Source organism: Myiozetetes cayanensis, unplaced genomic scaffold (assembly GCF_022539395.1).
Source record: "Myiozetetes cayanensis isolate MyiCay16 unplaced genomic scaffold, myiCay2020 scf4, whole genome shotgun sequence".
NCBI classification, from domain to species: Eukaryota; Metazoa; Chordata; class Aves; order Passeriformes; family Tyrannidae; genus Myiozetetes; species Myiozetetes cayanensis.
Genome location: NW_026087631.1, coordinates 8,066,756 through 8,086,148, shown reverse-complemented (window position 1 = coordinate 8,086,148; position 19,393 = coordinate 8,066,756). Strand labels below are relative to the sequence as shown.

Here is a 19,393-nt window from a genome sequence, read left to right as displayed (position 1 = left end):
GGCGCTGACGCTGTGTCTCCCCGCAGGTGATGATGCTGGGCAGCCCGCGCGTGGCCGAGCTGCTGCTGCAGCGCGGAGCCGACCCCAACCGGCCCGACCCGAGCACCGGCTGCCTCCCGGCGCACGACGCGGCCCGCGCCGGCTTTCTGGAGACGCTGGCGGCGCTGCACCGGGCCGGGGCGCGCCTCGACCTGCCCGACGGCCGCGGCCGCCTCCCCCTCGACGTGGCGGCGGGGGGCCCGCACGGAGCCGTGGGCCGCTACCTGCGCCACCCGCCGTCCCACGCCTGACCTCTCCCGAGGCAATCCTCTTCCCAAACTTATGGCTCGCGCCCGCCTCGGAAAACGCCAAGTCGAGCAGCACTCACGCCATACTGTGAATAACCCCGGATCGCTGGGATGCACGAAGGACAATATTATTTGCTCGTTCCTGTGTATTATCTTGCATTGGAAATCCTACGGCCCTCAACAGTCCCCTATTTTCACGTGAGAGGCCAAATATTATGAAGAGAAATATGAAGTATGAAGTATGAAATAAGAAAATATTAAATGTGAAAATATTAAATATTAAATAGGAAATAAGAAATATTTAATGTGAAAATAGCAAATAGGAAATATTAAATAGCAAATAGGAAATATTAAATAGGAAATATTTAATGTGAAAATATTAAATATGAAGGAAAACCCACACACAGAGGTGGTACTATAGAAACCCTTCATGTTTTGACTGCACTACGTCTGGGCTTTCTGTTTACCCTCGTCCCCGGGGCTCCACACTCATACTTGCCAGCCCTCCATCTGAAGAGGACGGGAGAGGCTCCGAGCTCTCCCTGTCCGATTTCGGTTTCACGGGGTGCTGCCTGTCTCTCTAGCAAAGCCGGCCGGAGAGCAGGGAACCGGCGCTTCCTGGTGCCATTGTGGCTTTGGCAAATACGTTCTTAGAACCACGTAGGATGCTGTGCGTGTCTGTACATGCATCTTTGGCGCATCCGTGGCTCTTCTCATGAAGGTTGCAAACATGGGTTCTGGAAGGAGAAAATGAAGTGAGCTTTGTGTCTCTGCAAGCCCGCTACAGTCCCCACTTGAAGTACTCGTTTTAACGACCTGCAAGCGACCTCCCCTGAGTTATAACACCTTAAAAAAAATCATGTTAATTGCAAAACCAAGGCGACCAGGAACGAAAAATTAGAAATCGTACATCCGAACTCAATTCCAGGGCTTACCAAGCTGCTTGAAGGTGTCACGTTTAGTAACGAAAAAAGCAAGCCGTTGCAACAGCTGTGCTGCTGGATTACGAAAGGGAGCAGACAAATCATCTGAGAGTCTCTCCGTTTCACTGACTGCCCCAGCACGGGGAAGTTGGGTGTGAGCACCCCACAGAAAATGCACGAGGCAGCCCATTCTCTACTGAGGGGAAGCCAAAGGCTGGGGAGACCCTCTGCCACTGTGGAGGGTTCTAAACCATCAGGGGTGCTGTGGGAGAGCATGGGCAGCAAAGAGCGGGGTGGTGAGGCAGGCGATGGGGACCGTGCTCCCAGCCTGTGCTGGATGAGTGGGAGACCTTGCCTCCCTCCCCGAACCCCATACCGGGCTGCACCCGCGCATCCTACGCCTTAGGGACCGAGAAAAGTAAACAAGGCAAGGCAGCGGGAGAGCTCAGACATCATTCTCCAGCGCAAATCCTGGGCACTTTGCAGATCTACCCGTAGAGAAGTAAAGGGGGGGAAAAATTACTTTCGTTTTGCATTCCTACTGATTGTCCACTCTCAGATATTTCATAAACAATAAAAAAGTATATACTTTTTTAAAAACGTGTTGGAATATGTTTTTATTGTAATGTGAATTCATACAATGCATGCTTCATAATTACATCAAATAAGTTTGTACACTATAAAATATTTAGTTATGCCATTTATGTACAAAATATATCTATACAATACCCATATAAAATATACATGATATGCACATATATTATGAATGTTATGATCATGTATCAACCTTATGTATTAGGTTATCAACTATTTTATATGTAATATGCTTATGTTTAATAACAAAAAATAATATACATATAAAATATGTACCAAAAATTACCTTATATTTGTAATATATAAAATAATTCTTATAATATATTATAAACACTTGTTTATTATAAGAATACCTAGAACATATATTTTATACATATCTTTATAAAGAAAGAATATAGCATTACAGTATGAAATTATAACACTTTACTAAATTTTCTGTATTCTATCTTCGAGCATGGCATAGTTGTAAGCAAACCAAGCACAACACTGGGGACGCAGCAGTTAGGTGCCTGCATCCCATACCTGTGGGAACCAGAGTGGAGCTGGGACCAGACACAGAGATAGGACAAGTCTGGAGCCTGACCACCCTCTTTATAAAACAATAAGATTCTATTAAACTGCACTCCCAACCTCAATTAGACCAGTATTTCTGTTTTAAATGGTCTTTTTCTCCAGGAACCAGACTTCATTTAAATTTTTTTGTATTCCCATTGCGGCTTATGAAAATACAGCAACAGCAGCAAAATTGTAATATTATATTATTGTTCTTACTAATATTGTTCATTAAGTTGGCAGGAGAATAACAAAATTTGTTAGGCTGACTTCACCAAACGAGCAGAGTATGCCTTCAAAAGCCAATAGGGTTAAATACCTAATTGCTATAAATCTATTTCATGCCGTAGGTCTGGAGGCCCTGCCCGGGAGAGGCCCACGGTGGGGGATACTCACTCCTTGAAAGGATGGGAGTCCCCGGTGTGATCACGCTCGACTGCGAGAGCTTCCACAGACACCTTTCCTTCTGGCAGCAGCGCCGGCCCCAGGGCTTTTCCTCTCAGAAAAGAATAGTAGCTGTTAACAGCAAGTAGTAGCAGCAATACACATGCTGAGAAAGCCCTCAAAGCACTACGTTTAAAGTAGCAGATTACTCGCGTTTTTTATTTTTAATACCGCCGCTGTAATAGAATACATGTGCACGCACACACCCCCATACCCCCCGTAGCACGGTTTGCACCCTGTGCACGACGAGGTGCTCCTCGGCCCCTGATCGGCCATGCATTCAGCGTTGGTGGGTATTTAGTTTCTATTACCGAAACTGTAGATTCATCCTCTCACCACCGCTCTGGCACCTGCATCACGCAGCCAGGCAGGCATTCATTTCTCTCAATTTTGCCTTGCCTGTCGGGGAGTAGTAGCCACAGCAGAGAGAAGTGCGGGACGGAGCGGGGGGGTGAGGGGAAAAGAAGAAGAAAGAAAAGAATAAAGTGTCTATCGAAGAGGTGCTTTCATTTCGAAATGGCTGATTTCACTCACCCATTTCCCAGGCTTGAAATCGAACTCGGTCCAGAAGAAACCATTACCGGCTCTTCTTTATTAGCAGTGTTGTTAGGGTTACTCCGTGCCGAGGCAGGAGAAGGAAACTTCTGTTGACATCAGTTATTACTGTTTGTCCAGCAGAAAGCAGGAGATGGGGAGGGAGATGCGTATTGCATACGCCTATGCTCACCATCCCTCCCAGGGACTGCAGCTCTGCCTCCCCTCCCGACGCCTTCCCCGCGGCTCCCCTCAGTCCAGGAGCCGTCCAGAGCCTCCTCTAGCCGTGTCGAGCAGAACTGGGCCCGGCCACCCCCGGGGAGGGCGAAGACGCGCCAACAGGAATGACGCTCTCCCTGCCCATCACAGCTCCCCAGGGCCTCGCACGGAGGTACCCCGCACCCGGGAGGGGGGATGCTCAAGCAGATGGACTCACAGGGCGGGGGGCGAGGCAGGTGCGTAGCGGTAACCCCCAGAGATCCTCTGCCGGGCGGCGGAGCTGGCTCGGCACCCGCTGTCGGAGGGCTTGGCAGCCCTCCGGTGGTTCCTGGGAGCTGGCCCGGGAAGGGAGCGCCGGCAGGTTAATCGGGGCTTCTGAGCGACCCCCCTGCTGCTCCCTCGCCCCGCTCCAGAACTTCGCCTTTCAAAAGGAAAAGAAAGCAGTCCGACCCCGCGGAGCACGGCCGGGAAGAAATTCTAGGGGCTAGCGGGTGAATCGTTCATTACCCGTTTCGTTGAGAGGTGGGGGGAAACCGAAAACGTCCTTTTTTTTTTTTTTTTTTTTCCCCTCGCTCCGCTACGCAACGGTCCCGCGTCGCGTTCAAATGGCCATGTGACAAGGAAATAGCTGCTCGCCCGGGCCAATACTGGCCTGCGCATTTAAAGCGGCAGGGATCCGCTAGCCGGCCCCCGGGGGCTCGCCCAGGCGCTCCGAGACGCCGCAGACCCCTTTCCCCGTCGGGCTTTTTCCGTGGCAAGCGGGATCCGAAAGCAACCAAAGAGCAAGGAAAAAAACCCAAACAAATACCACCCATCCCCAAACAGAGACGGAGGCCGTTTGTTTGGAGGGGCAGACCGGAGGGAGGGCAAGGACATGTCGTCAAGGCTTTATTTGAAAGCAGGGGAGCGCCCTGCGATTGGCCTGTCTCCACGCCTGTTTGGCGGCGGTGCTCCCCGGGGCCAGGCAGTGGGAGGGGAGACGAGCCGGCGGTCTCCCCCGTCCCCATCCCCCGCTGCCAGTCTTCCTTCGCCCGCTTTCGAGGCGGGAGCCATCATCATGGGAGGAGTTTAAGAGCGGGGTGTAGGGGAGGGGGGGTGGGAAGGGGAGGGAGGTAAAGCAAAATGGGGACTCGAAATTAGGCAAACGGAAGAGGGGGAAAAAAAAAAAAAAAGAAAAAAAAAGAAAAAAAAGAAAGGGGGGGGAAGAAAGAAAGAAAATCCTCTCCAATGAATGGAGGGTGAGAGGGCCGATTCACCGGTGAGGCCCCGCCGGGGAGGTATTTGTTACGTGAAGCGAGAGCGGATTCTCCGCATCCATGACTCCCCGGATAAGGTGCACCATCCACTTTCGGCGTGCCCGCAGCCTGCCCCGGGCCCGGGCTCTGGGCTGGTTCATCGTCCGCCGCATTTTCGGAGCGCTGGGACGGCGTCGGCCGCCGCGCCTCTCCCTGCTGCTAGTCCTGCGGCGGAGTCGCCGCGGGAGCCCCCGGTCCAGGTAGGACCCGGGAACGGGGTTTCTCTGGGGGCGGCGGGTGGTCCCCGGTGAGTGCGGGCGGCCCGACGGGGCGACAGGAGTAGGAGGCGACGGCCCGACCCAAGTGGCAGTGCCGAGGAGCCCCTCCGTACCATATGCTCAGATTCCTCCCTGATCACCTTAGATTTGTACAGGCTGGGGTCTTCTCTTCGTCTATTATTATTTTTTCCTTTTTCCTTTTTTTTTTTCTCCTTCCCCTAAACTCATTTGAAAATGATATCAGGTTCTTGAAAAGTTACTGTAACTTATTTCTGCCTTATTCCTCACTTCCTGAGAAGTTTTCACTATGGCTAATTAAGAAAACATAAACCCACCACCCCTTATCAACTTCTGTAGACAGTTCCTTGCAAACAAGGAACACAGCTACTGCTCTGAAGAGAGAAAATGGCCACTGTTTTCCGAGCATGCATTACTTTCCACTCCTGTAAACTGTAGTGAAATACAGTGGCCTACTTTGCCTTCCCTCACTGTTACAAAAATATGGGAAATAGGGGTCAGAGCGGGTGAGCAGTGTCAGAAAGAGTAACTAAAATACTCGCATATTGGGACCTTGAGAGACACCCGAGGCTCAGGCATTTTTAGAGGCTTTTTTCCTAATGCATAATTCAGAATTATCGGATTGTTGGGGACCTGCAGGGTGCACCTTCAGTGTTGATCGTTACACGTAATCAGACATACAATGAAAAGTGAATCAAGTGAATATGAATTTTGATGTGTATTTGAGGATTGTTCTGCACAGTCATCACAGAGGCTTGTTAGAGCAGTCCACAACCTCCTCTAATCCAGAGCACAGACTGGAGAAGAGCAGAGGTAGAAGAGAGGAGAAATAGAAAGATTTACTACAAAATATCTACAAAAATAGAGATAATTTATTTCATATATGTAAAAATAAATGTATTAAAAAATTAAACCTTTCAAAGTATGGGACTCAGGGTGTGGCAATAAAATTATTCAGCTTCCCACCTCCAGTCCCTGGTTAGATCTCTTACAGTGCTTTTTGAATAGCAAATGTGGGTACATGACACACAGACACACAGACAGGCACACACAAAATATATGTACACTGATTTATATATATATAAATCAGAAACTATATCCAGTTTTCCTTGGTGCCTTCAAAAGCTTCATTTTTTTGCATTTGTAGTAGGCCTCATTTCTTCATCTTACACTAAATGGGGGAAAAAGAAACTGTAAACTCTGACTGACATGAAATGTACAAATCTCAAATAGAAACATAAGTATGAAAGTGCTGATTATCTCGAAGTAAATTTGTTGTAACAAGGGCAGAACAGTCTCACGGATTCAGGAGTGTGACTCTTATTTTTTCTCTCTCTTTCCATGCTTGCTGTAAATACAGCTCCTTTATTTTCCCCTTCCCCCAAGCTTCTAATCAGGGAGATTGAGTTTTTCTAAAATGATATTTAGATCTAGACTACAAATCTTAGTTTGAAGGGCCTGCGGTAGGGTAAGACAAGTGTGTACCTTTAATTTAAAAAAAAAAATTGCCAGCAAAGCTACAAAAAGTATTTGTACAGCTTTTTAAGGCAGCACATAATGAAGCTGTGGCTGCCCCATCTCTGGAAGTGTCCGAGGCTCGACTGGATGGGTCGTTGAAAAATCTGATGTAGAGGAAGGTGTCTCTGCCGAATGGAGGGGGTTTGAGGGGGGCTGTGGGGCAAAGTGTGTGTGTGGGTTGAACTGGATTATCTCTAAGATCCCTTCTAAGCCTAATCATTCCATGACAATGACACTGACTCTGTGAAGCATCTATTCATTATTACTGGAGGTTGTTTGAGTTCAGGGGGTCTAGGGGGGGGTTGGTTTTGGCTTTGGTTTTTTGGGGGTTATTTCTCAATCATTTTTATGTTCGATGGAAACCCTCATAGCACGACTTCTGATGGACTAAAATTAAGGGGATAGATATTCCTGTTCTTAACTGGATAGTTATCTTCACAAATACACTGACATTTTAAACGGAAGTGTAAATCAATAGTGTGACACTATTTCTATAGAGTGGTATTGCTTCATTTTTAGCATAAGCTCAAATAACTGTTTCCCTTGCCTCTCTTAAGTGTAAAACAGGTTATTTCCATGCAACCTCTCCATTGTACCACCTACTCCTGCCTCTCCTGATCAGGTTTTGACTATTTGCAAGCTAGGAAATTGCAAGATTATGTTCTTTACAGTTTGACTCTTTGTAGTATTTAAGTAACCACTGAACTAACTACCAAAATGTTTGATAGATGATAAAATAACTCCTGCTGTTTCAATGTTTTCAATTATGTTTTTGTTGCTGTTCCAAGCCTTAAGCAGTGCATAAGATGGCTGCCTTTGCTAACTGAAAATTACCTTTTCCGTCCTGTATGCTATTAGCAAAACAGCTCAGAACAATTTGCAAGATTGTTGTACTATAGTATTAAAATGGATCTGTTGTCAGTGAAAAGATCTGTGTGGCTGAGCAGCGATTCTAAAAATAAGTAAGAGAAGAAATGTAGGACAGGGACTCTGCTTAATGTTAGAGGTTTTTTCTCCCTGTGAAAATATCTTTGCAATAAGGTTTGCTGGGGAGAGAAGGTGGATTCCTCTCCCTTCGCCAAGATGCAAGTGAAATACAGAGGTCTTTTTCAAAACACACTAGTTCAGGCTCTGTGATTATTTCCCTAATTTCAGAAATTACCTTGTGTTGTAATGTGTGGATTAATTCGATGTCCTTTGTTGGTATTGGAATATACAGGAGAGAAAATACAGGATTTGCTTTGTGAAGGGGAAAATTCGCACGACTTCAATCATGTATCTTAAAATGTTCTGGTAAGTGGCAAGTGATTGGGAAGGTCAGTAATGTTAGCACGGGACAGTGTTTTGGTGGTTTTTTTGTTGTTTTTGTTTGTTTGTGTTTTTATTTGTTTGGGTGGTTTTTTGTGTTTGGTTTTTTTTTTTTTTTTTAATGGCAGGCTGCAATTTCGTAGCTTTTAACATCATTCTGGATGGGGGGCATAGAGATACAGACTGGCCCTCTGACTCCTCGGATAACGTCTTCACTTGCAAATATGCACAGGTGTGAACGTGTGTTTTTTTCTATCCTTCTATATTCACGAAAAAAACCACAAACAAACACATACATTCATATATTTATACCCACAGATGCATAAAATCCAGTATCAATACTATTTCACAGAAATCAATATCAGCCAGCAATAACCTGCAATCCTGCCACACATGAGGATTGATTTGAAATTTTAAGGCACCTGAGAGACATAACCAATGATGTTTTCTCCTTGGATTTGTCTCTACGTGGCTATCATTTCTATCAGAGAGGACAAGAAGGACCAGAAGGAACTTTGCCTGTTGGGTAGGGAATCCTCTTAATTTCTTAGACTTCATAGACTTTTAAAAAATCCACTTTAAAACATTTATTATTATTATTATTATTACTATTATTATTACTATTATTATTATTATTTTGATTTAATCGTCCTTGTGTCCCAGGGGTCACTCTGCACCAGGCCCCAAAGAGAAAACACGGTGTGTGGGAGCCTGTCCCACTGCCTGCCCAGCAAGGGTCTCACCCCACACAAACCCCCTTGAAATATTGCACCCCTATCTTGCAATGCCACTTCTCCCAGAAACTTTGCTTAGAGGAAGGCTTAGCAGACTACCAAATGAAGACATTTCAGTGACCCTTTGACTTGTCAATTCAGGTCTGAATTTGGGATTATTTCTCCTCATCAAGGATATCTCTGGACATAAAATCGCCGGGTTTCCCCTTTCGCTACGCAGGCTGGGGGGTAACGACAAAGGGCACAGAGATGTATCTGCACGGCAGATACTGCTGCTGTGGCATGACACTGGTCTTCAGCAATTAAAAATAATAAAGATTAAGGAACTGACTTTGGAAGGAGCGGGGCGGGGAGGGGAGGGGATGGAAGGAGGAGGGGTGAGGAAAAAATTAGAAAAGCCCTGAAAGACGTCCTTATTCCCCTTGCCTTTTACCAAGTCTCTCCGGAACTTCGAGGTGACAGAATACAAACTTCACTCCGCGGGTCGTGGGTGCCGATCTCCCGCTCCCCTGGGGCGCGGGGCGGGAAGGGGTGCTTGGAGCGGGGAGGTCTGTCACGGGCGTCCTCAGGGCCTGCAACGGGGAGACGGAAAGGCAAGGGGAGGGCCCAGGTGCTTGGATTTTGAGGACCCTCACAGCAGAAAGGCCGGGCTCTGCCCAGCTCCCGTCTGTCCGCCTGGAGCAGCCCCTTACCCCAGCGGGCTATCGCTGCCGTTTTGTTGCCCGCACGAGGCTTGGGCAGGGCCAGGCTGAAGCGATCTGTTCTTTTCTGCCCGGTGCCGTGAGGTGGATCGCAGACTTCCTGCGGGCACGGCTCCCTCCTCCTTCAGTCCGTCCGACTGCTGCCCGCCGGCGGGGCCAGTAGGGACGGACCCCCGACCCACCTCATGGAGGGGCTCGGGCAGGGCAGGGCAGGGTAGGGCGCCCTTTCGGAGGCTCTGGTCCGTGGTCCCCTCTTCGTGTCGTCGTAGCCCCGAGTTCGATGCTCGTGGGCTGCAGCCCACTGCCCGGGTCGAGGCAGCTGCCGCCATCCCGGGCAGCCTGGAGAAGCCATTTGCCCGCCTCGTCTCCCTTGGCAACTGGCCCCACTGTGGGGAGGGTGTGGGGCCGCGGGGCCTCAGCCCCATCCCCTTCTTTCTCCGGGATCGAGGGAAGGTCCCGAGGGAGTCGCCCCGCACTCCAGGTGGGGGTGAAACCGGGCTCCCCTGCCGAGGTGCTGCCGTGCCCCGGCCCGCAGCTTGTGCCACTATCCCGCGGTCCTTCGTCATCCCTCCCCGTGTCTTCCCGCCCACTCCTCCATCCCCGGCCAGGAGGGTTCGTGGATTTCACGGCAGCCCCCAGGAGCGCTGGGAACCGGGAGCGAGCGGACCCCGCAGCGGCCGCCCCGCCGGGAGTGTGAGCGGCGCGGGGGGTGCGCGGGGCGTGCCCGCGGCCCGGGGGCTCCTGCCGAGGGGGGCGAGGGGGCGGCCGCTGCCCTCGGGGAAGGAGGAGCTGCGTCGTCGCCACGGGGAGGTCGCAGCCAGAAGAGACAGAGAGCGAGGGGCCGCAGTGCGGGTCGAGTGAGCGGGGGCGATGGACGGGTCCCCCCGGGGCGACGGCGACCGGCTGTGCACCGCCGCCGCCCGCGGGGACCACCAGGAGGTGCGGAGGCTGCTGGACGCGGGCGTGGATCCCAACGCGACCAACTGCTTTGGGAGAACCCCGCTCCAGGTATGGAGCACGGCGCGGGGTCGGGGAGAGAGGGGAAAGGGCAGCCCGGTTGCAGGGGGAAGCTGTGCTCTGCCACGCCGGCCAGGAGGGGTGGATAGTTCGGAATTCGAATGAATTTTTATTGTTATGATGGGAACCGGACTCCAGACGCAGCTGGATACGAAGGGGAGCTTTTCTTAACGCCTGCCATTCTGAAAAGACAAGATGGATTTCAGAGGGGAACCGCTGGCAGCAAAACGAGTTATGCTAGGGGGTACTCAATAGGAGAAGTGAGACTGCAAAATGCGCTTCCAGATGGACCTGGGGAGCTGACTGCACTTTAAGCAACTTGTCTTGGTTTTTTAAAATACAGACTAAATGGGTCTTTTTTCCCCAAGGCAATCGAAGTGGAGTCCCTTTCTAATATATTCAGGAGCAAGAACAATAGAGAAGGCGATGTAGAAATTGTACTGAGAGAAATTTTAACTTGAAACTAGGTATATATTAGTAGTTGCCACTTTTTCCTATTTTTAGTAGTAGTAGTAATTTAATATTCTCTATTCAGCAATAGTGATAGTATTCATTGATAGATATTGAAAGTACTCGTGTGTAGAATAGTTAAAATATATTCCATTAATCAACAGAGTTAAGTTCAAAGTTTGTCAGTGTTCCTTGAACGATTAAGGGACTGCAATTAAAGCTAGACTTGCATATCTCATGAAAAGGATTCTCAAGTTGTCACTTGAAGCCATCTATTTAACGATTCATCAGCTAAGCTGAACAGCCATTTTGGTTTTGGCACTTTATATGGAAAAGGAAATCTTTTTCTAAAGTAAGTTACTGGGCAAAGCTCTGAGAAAATTATTCGGTTTATTTCTGTTGTATGTTCAGATTCCTGATGAAAAGAATCTTCAAATTCTTGCAAGTTTTCTCTTTCCTTCCCACATTTCAGAGTGAGACAAGGTTCTGTTTCCCTTTTCAACACTTGCAAAATGGTTGACACTCTGATATGTGGGCTTCCTTTTCTTTTCTAAAAAAATTAAAATCAGAAATTTATGAATGATGACATGCAGAAGCATTTTTGTACTTTTATTATTAGAAATAAACACACTTATTTGAAGTGTGTAAACAAAGAATTGAGAAAGAAAAGAATGGGAAAACTCTTTTATCTTAAGGTCTTATCCATAATGGTAAGCCACAATTTACAAAGTTCAAAATTCCACTAAAAATGACCAGGACAATGAGGAAAGTAAGCACTCAAATGCAAATTGATTTTATTTGTTGGTCGATGGTTTGTGTGGTTTTGTTTAATCGTGAATGAATAGAAGTTGCCAAAAGTTTTTGCTATCGGCCGGCAAGCAGGATGTCTCTAGCGATTTGCCATCAGGAAAGTTTTTTGTGCATTACTCATGAGCAATAATAATAAATAATAATAATGGTCTAGTGGTAAGGGCGAGGCGCTCTCACCGCCGAGACCCGGGTTCGATTCCCGGTCAGGGCCACTCCCGGGCAGGTGGGGCTCGTTAGCCCTTAAAGGTAACCCACCTACGTCCTAAGGACCTCGCTGCCACCGTCCAAGCTTGCTTGGCCCCGGCAGATGAACCTTAGGATTAAAGGGTGGGCTCAGTTCCGCGCACACTGTGTCTCACCTAAAAAATCCAATGCGCAGGCTGGAAGGTGGAAAGACCTTCCCCGGATCTTTGCTCGTGAAGACTGACCATTATTATTATTATTACTCATGAGCAGCCAGCAGCTTTCCTTACATCTCTGAAAAGAAGACTATTCTGAGAGGGAGAATAGAAGACAAAGAAAAAGCATCTCGATCCAAAACTCAGGAGGAGAAAACTCATGAAAATCCACCCCAGAAGCCCGAAGGAAGCACTCACAGCTACCTAGCCTGGCTTGCTGCGCTGATCGTTGATAAATCAGTAAGGCATTCCCAGTGGCAGAAGCCTTCAGGCAGGGCTGCTCAGGGCTCTCACAATATACAGGATGTGTATGCATAATGTGTAAACATATCCATGTGCATGTGTATATATATATATATACATCTTATTTATGCGTCTAAATATATTTAATGCATTGTTAATTTATGCATGTGTATAAATCTATTTGTAGTACCTCTATATACACTATCTGTGAAATAATAGGTGGGACACCAATGGCATATCTGTTGGTGTGTCTATGTGTGTACACACATACATAACCGTGTCTGTATGTATGGATATGTGTTTTTACACACACCACGAGTAGCACTTATACCATGGTCTATACAAATGGCATAGACTGTGAAAAAGAACATACACATATATAGAACCTCGTCTGGAAACCACACGCATCGTAGCTACTGTGTTAATTTCTCGTCTAGTCACATACTCTCTGGAGTTGAAGGGAGTCGTAGGGATCCTGGCCTACGGTTGTCACTATTCATGCATGGCACGACTCCAAGTAGCTGACGTAGGAAAATTATGCCCAAAGAGACGTCAGAGCCGCCTCCGCCCGGCCTGCAGCTCGACGCTGTGCCGGTGTCCGCAGGCGCTGACGCTGTGTCTCCCCGCAGGTGATGATGCTGGGCAGCCCGCGCGTGGCCGAGCTGCTGCTGCAGCGCGGAGCCGACCCCAACCGGCCCGACCCGAGCACCGGCTGCCTCCCGGCGCACGACGCGGCCCGCGCCGGCTTTCTGGAGACGCTGGCGGCGCTGCACCGGGCCGGGGCGCGCCTCGACCTGCCCGACGGCCGCGGCCGCCTCCCCCTCGACGTGGCGGCGGGGGGCCCGCACGGAGCCGTGGGCCGCTACCTGCGCCACCCGCCGCCCCTGCCGCCAGCCGGCACGGCCGCCCGGGGGGCAGCGCCCTGACCCGCCCTCGGCCGCCCCCGCTGCGCCCCCTGCGCCCATCTCCGCCGCCACTGCCACCGCCGGCCGCTCACCCAGCGAGCCACCGCGCCCGGCGGCGCTACCGCTGCCCGACCCCTGCCAAGACTCTGCCTCTGCCCCGCTGCCCACGGCTCCTCCGCACGCCCCCGTGTCCTGCTTCTGCCGGAGGACACGTGCTGCTCAATTGCCTGAGAAAAGAAGGAAAGAACCAAAACACTGCCAAGGCTGCGTTGCTGCTCTCCCTCTCAGGCTCCCCGGCGGGCAGAGCACAGGCAGCAAAAGGTTCTCCTGTGCTTCGGGGGTGGAGAGGGGGGCGGAAAAATCCTTTCCCCTCTCCGATTTCTGATAACGGTGTAGCTGCTTAGAGGAGTCAGAACGCTGTGTTTCCCTTTCCAACTTGCTCACAGTTCTGCTTGGCATTGTAGTCATCCCTTGAGATTCTTTTATGTCCTAGGGCTCTCACATAGGGAACACTTCAGCCCTCTCCTTTACAAATGGAATTAATCTTCCCATCTTCTCCCCTCAGCAGCCCACTTCACTTACAGTTTTAATACTGAGATATAACACTGATGGAATGTCCAAATATTTAACACCGATAGACATCACAATTGAAGAACTACTACAAGTATGTCGTAGAGTTGCATTTGGGGAAGCTATCCATGTGAAAAACCATGGGTCTCTAAACTAGATCTTTGGAAAAAACAACAAATGGCCGAGTTGGGTTATAAATCTGGATCTTTTCACACTTTGCGTTTTCTCTCCTTCCTACGGAATTTCCATTGCCTACCCAATGTTTGTATCACTTGTGTGTAACCAAATACCTGTTCTTATTTGATAACCAAATACCTGTTCTTATTTGATAACGAAACAGGAGATTGGCTCAGAAAACTTCCTTCCGAGTGTTCAGCTATTAAAGCGTTCTGTGTGCAGCACCACTCAGGGTTGGGCACTGGTTTTTATTTCAACTTGGTTGATTGCTTTCTTGTTTGTGGGGGTCTGTGCATAAATACATATGGATACTCACAGCACATTCACAGCAGGCCGAATACGCAGGGTTTTTGAGATGTGTATTACTTAAGCACATACACACACCACTTAAACACATCCAAATAATTTGTTTTCTTACTAAAACAACACTTAGAGAGCAAAAGGAAAGTTTAACTGAACTTTGTAGCTTTGCATGACTTTACGCTCTAAGAGTAGGAACCTCCTCACACAGTTTATACAAGTCCCTACAAAAGCTGCTTCCTAGGAAGCACTAATTCTTAAACACAGATTCTAAGGACAAATTAAAAGACTTTCAGGAGACCAAATGTCTTTCTCCTTGTGCCAGAGGAACCATACTGGAGGAAACCAACCAACAGCACAGACTTCACCTGCCCTCTAAAATACATCTCACTTACTACACACACTGCTACACTACTCAGTTCCAGCAGGGCCTCCTCTATGACACCTTGATCTTCAGGTAGAAAACGTATTTCCAAGTACACCCAGTCACACACAGTAAAGGAGGTTGGGAACTTGACAATTATCTAAACAAGCAATGGCAGACTTTTGCAAAAGTGTGATGAAAAGTTAATTTCAATTCTTTGGAACTCTCCTGCTTCAGCCAGCACTGCAGTGACAATGGGGAGAGGAAGCAGTCCTTAAAACAGTTAAGACAGAATTTCCATCTTAGAGGGCTCGTCCCACCCAGTGCTGAGCACCTTTTGAATTCATTTCTCCTCTAGCTGATGCTCAGTTGGTTTTGATAAACCAAACACTCTCACTGGTTACAGTGCTGGGAACTCCAACTGCTCTCAGATCTGTTTTCAATACTAATACATACTAATAATAGTTCTGACGTCACAAGCCACCTGTGCTGTTGCTGAGAGATGCTTTGGATGTTGGTAGCAAGAAACACTGGGAAGAGTTAACCAAGCGAAAATGAGGTATCAGTGGGCAATCTCATGTTAACAAGACAGATCAGTGCTGGGCTGCAAAGAATGATGTAGAGAAAATAGAAAAGGGAGCAAAAGGGTAAAGGTAATCACCCACCCCACAGTCTAGTTTATGCCATATTTGAACCCACATTGGCATCAGTACATTGCACTGCTGGCATCACACACTGGAGGCTGCTCCAGTGAGCAAAGTCAATTGAGATCTCCTCCAAGACAAATGGACTTCAAAAGCCATGGATAGCTGGGTAAAACAAAATGCAACATGCAAACAATCAGTGAGAAGTGTGGTAGGGCCCAGTAGCAACTGCACACTCAGAGAGAGCAAGTGCTCTTGACACAAGCAAGTGAAGGGTGCTGGCTCGGAACATGGACAGGGGCTGTTTGGGTCTGAATGCTACCAAGTCCAAATCCAGAAGTCTCTTCAGTCAAAGCGGAAGAAGATCTGTCGCCTGTGACGCGTGCACCAAGGTGAAGCAGAGCTCCTAATGAACACTACTGGAGGGACTGTTGGACAGAAGCTGCTGTGAGTGGGTACATGTCTTCTTTTGCATTTTTATTTGCAGGGTTGAACTTACCCTGCAGTGACACTCTGCTGGTGGTCTGTGTGGATCTGGACATTTTATGAAGTTCCAATATCTGGCCTTTCCTTTGGAGGTCCACTGAAAATTTTGTGAGGAATCAGCTGGTTACAGATTCTGTGTTTCCTGGTCCTTGTTTCATCCTGGCACCCCTCCTGCTTTGTGCATCTGTGCTATTTGCAAGCACTCAGTTCCACCCAGTCTCCCCTCTGTACAAGTGGGGAAGAAAATTAGGCTTCAAGCATTTCTTTCTAACGCACCCACTCTTGTCCAGCTGCATTTCTCTGTTTCCCCAAGGCAAATCCTGCAGTGGAGTAAGAGGGACCGAGCTGTTCTTCAACAAGTCCTGCGAGCTCCAGGGCTGCTCTCTTTTCCCAAGGTCTTGAAAGCATTCAGGTCATCGAAATCAAGGAGTTAGTTTAGGGCAATTCCACTGGAGGAAGCGAAGCAGACTTGGAAAACTTCAGGTTAAATTTGACTAGCTATTACTTCTATTAGGTTTTCCGTGGTTCTAATGAGTTTTGTATGAGATATGTCATTTACCCACAGAGAAGCTGCTTTGTTTGATTCAGCACACACTATTTAGGTATCTGTGCTGAAGTAGGCACTGTTTAAAGAAGACTTTAAAATGGTCTGCGAAACATACAGCGGTGGTTCGGACTTGGCTCACTTGGGCACGGGAGCATGGTATTGAATGGGTATATCACATTCCACATCATGCACCCGCTGCTGGGAAAGTTGAAAGATGTAATGGACTGTTAAAAACAAGTCTAAAGGCGCTTGGTGGGGGAACTTTCAAGAACTGGGATAAGCATTTAACCAAGGCCACCTGGGTAGTTAACACTAGAGGCTCTGTCAATTGAGCTGGTCCTGCCCAAGCAGAATCCCTCCACACTGCAGATGGAGACAAAGTTCCAGCGATCCATCTGAGAGGTTATGCTAGGGAAGGCTGCTCAGCTTACTCCTCCCTCAGGCCAAGATAAACCCATTCGTGGGATTGTTTTCGCTCAAGGGCCCAGAAATAGCTGGTGGGTAATGAGAAAGGATAGAAAGATCCAGTGTGTGCCTCAAAGAAATTTAACCTTGAGGAAAGACATATGAGTTGTGTTTTGCAGGAAACTAGTCACCAGGTGAGAAAGACCTGAACAAATTGATGCTGGTATCCAATGATAAAACAGCCCAGACCAGAGAACCAGCCCTAAAACGCAAACTGTGATTATAACCAAAGGGTCAAGGATCTGAGCTAATGTTGATGCTGATGCCGATCTTCTATGACAAGACAATTGCTCCAAAGGACTATATACACATATATATATGTATATATGCGTGAGATATAAGTGAACACAAAATATAAGTGTTACATAAAAATAATATGGAATAAGGGGTGGAGAATGTGATGGTTTTGGTCTAGGTCTTCCTGGTAACCAGCTCGTAACCAAGGAAGTGGCCATGTACCCAGTATCCCATAAAATTTTTACATAAACCAGGGTAGAAATAAGTTGGAGATTAGAGACCTCGCTCTCTTCTCTTCTAGTGAGGTTCAGGGCAGTGGGTCCTTGTGTTGGTCTCATTTATCTCACGCTGAGGCCTTCAGTGACCGCTGGTCTGCCACATGGAAGATTGGAGAGTGCTGGCGGTGTCTGCCAATCTTGCTTGTCTGAGGGACATGGTGAGATTTGTTTTGCTAGTTATTTTGATAGTTCTTGGGTTTCATTGTGTATATATGTTCTGTGTTCCTTTTTGTCCCTTTTTACCCCTTTCCATTCCCTTCGTGGGGGGGGAGTTTGGATTCCCTTCACTGTGTACATAGCATCTTAATTGTATAGAACTGTAATATACGTATATGCATACAGTTTGCAATCTGTGATGTTTGAAAACTAGGCAACGGTCACAATTGAACATCCTAGAGATGCAATTTTGCAAGAGCTTCAAGCTAGTACTTGTTAAAACTGCTTCTCGTGTTATGATACAGGAGCAGTGCCAATAGCATGGTCGCAGAAAAAAAAATTGTCATGGATACACTCAAACTGAAGTGAGGCAATTTTCATCAGTGAAGTTCTCTGCCTGTCACTGTCTCATTCTTGCCAAACCAGATACATTCTGAGTGTGAGAATGACCATGGTTCTCTGCTAGAATGCTTACTGGGTTTTAGGAATGCAGTACATTGAATTTGTATCTTCTTGCTCTCTGTCACATCTGCAGTTCTTCCTACAATACATTTCTTAAGACTCTTTTAAAGACAATTAAAAGCACTTATATTTGGCCCTATCTTAATATAATTAAACACTTACCTATGCTTTTCTTGCCAATCACCATCTCTGTTGTACAGTCTGCTGGATAAATAACTCCCAACACATTTCAGACTATAAAATGGATGCTGAACTTTGCAAAGAAACCCTAAACACTGCCACTCTTTTCCTGACTTTATATACAAATTCTGCCTGAGACACCTTCAGGTATCAAGCCTCTGTTGACAGAGCAAGTCCTATAGAATGAATTTGGCTGGAAGGCATCTTCAAAGACCAGAGAGCCCACTCCTTCTACCACGGGCAGGCACCCCTTCCACTAGGCCAGGCTGATCAAAGCTCTGTCGCACCTGACTTTGAACACTTGTAAAGATATTTACAACTTCTCTGAGCAGCCTGTTCCAGTGTTTCACCACCTCCATCGAGAAAAAATTATTACATCCAATAGAAATACACCCCCTTTCAGTTTAAAGCTGTTACCCTTTGTCCTGTCACTACAGGCTGTGCTGAAATGTCTCCCTCCACCTTTCTTATAAGCTCCCTTTAAGTCCTGAAAGGCCACTATAAGGTCTCCCCAGAGCCTTCTCCTCTCCAGGCTGAGCAAGCCCAATTCTCTCAGCCCATCCTCATAGGAGAGGTGCTCCAGTCCTCTGATTATCTTAGTGGCCCTCGCTGGACTTGCTCCAACAGCTGCCTTCTAGGGAGGACTCCAGAACTGTTTGCAGCACTCCAGGTGGGAGTGCTCACCAGAGGGGAGTAGAGGGGCAGGATCACCTCCCTGGCCACGCTGCTTTTGATGCAGCCCAGGATGCAGTTGGGACTTCCGGGCTGTGAGTGCACATTGCTGGTCCACGTTCATTTGTTTCCTCCACCAGCACCCCCAAGTCCATCTCCACAGGGCTGCTCTCAGTCCCCTTTGCCCCATCTCAAATGCAGCACCTTCCGCTTGGCCTTGTTGACCTTCACAGAACTTGCACTGGGCCCCACTCCTCAAGCCCCTCAAGGTCCCTCTGGCTGGCATCCCTTCCCTCTGGTGAATCAATTGCACCACTCAGCTCGGTGTCTTCCCCACACTCAACCCCACTATCCTGTTTCACTGATGAAGATGCTACCCACTACTGGTCCCACACCTTGGAGGGACACCACTCGTTACTGGTTTCCACTTGGACATGCAGCTATTGACTGTAACTCCTTGGACACAGTCCTCCTTACCTAGTGTTGTTATCTAGCCTTGTATAGGAAGAATTTAGAACAGAAATGTGGAACAAAACTCACTACCTATGGACCTGCTCTGTGCCACTGTCCAGAGACACTAAGTACCCAATAGAACAATAAAAACCAAAATCAACACAACAATTACCTTTATATGTCACCACCAAATGTAAAAAGAGAAGCTAAGGGAGATTGAAAATGGACACCCAT

General features: G+C 47.9%; 2 protein-coding genes across 3 annotated transcripts in view; both read left to right on the top strand.

Annotated features, from left to right (window-relative positions):
- LOC126647050 (cyclin-dependent kinase 4 inhibitor B-like) overlaps nt 1-363 on the top strand; it is a 75,971-nt gene extending 75,608 nt beyond the window's left edge. The window contains exon 2 of the mRNA XM_050328906.1: nt 27-363. Coding sequence (XP_050184863.1) covers nt 27-290 — 264 coding nt within the window. The 3' untranslated portion in view covers nt 291-363. The remainder of the gene's footprint in view (nt 1-26) is intronic.
- A 4,378-nt stretch (nt 364-4,741) lies between these two features.
- LOC126647154 (cyclin-dependent kinase 4 inhibitor B-like) lies at nt 4,742-14,142 on the top strand. 2 transcript variants are annotated; one of them, XM_050329095.1, is made up of 2 exons: nt 4,742-5,048; nt 12,893-14,142. In XM_050329095.1, exons 1-2 carry the CDS (start codon nt 4,785-4,787, stop codon nt 13,187-13,189), a joined length of 561 nt encoding a protein of 186 aa, XP_050185052.1. In that variant the 5' UTR covers nt 4,742-4,784; the 3' UTR covers nt 13,190-14,142. The 2 variants fall into 2 exon arrangements, with proteins under 2 accessions (XP_050185052.1, XP_050185053.1); XM_050329096.1 differs by lacking the exon at nt 4,742-5,048 and adding an exon at nt 10,185-10,353.
- The last annotated feature ends 5,251 nt before the right edge of the window (nt 14,143-19,393 follow it).

What these genes read in the sequence shown, in the direction of transcription:
- LOC126647154 (XM_050329095.1), top strand. Translation starts at nt 4,785, where the DNA reads ATGGAGGGTGAGAGGGCCGATTCACCGGTGAGGCCCCGCCGGGGAGGT. An exon ending in CGCGGGAGCCCCCGGTCCAG is followed by an intron (nt 5,049 to 12,892) that starts GTAGGACCCGGG and finishes GTCTCCCCGCAG; the next exon opens with GTGATGATGCTGGGCAGCCC.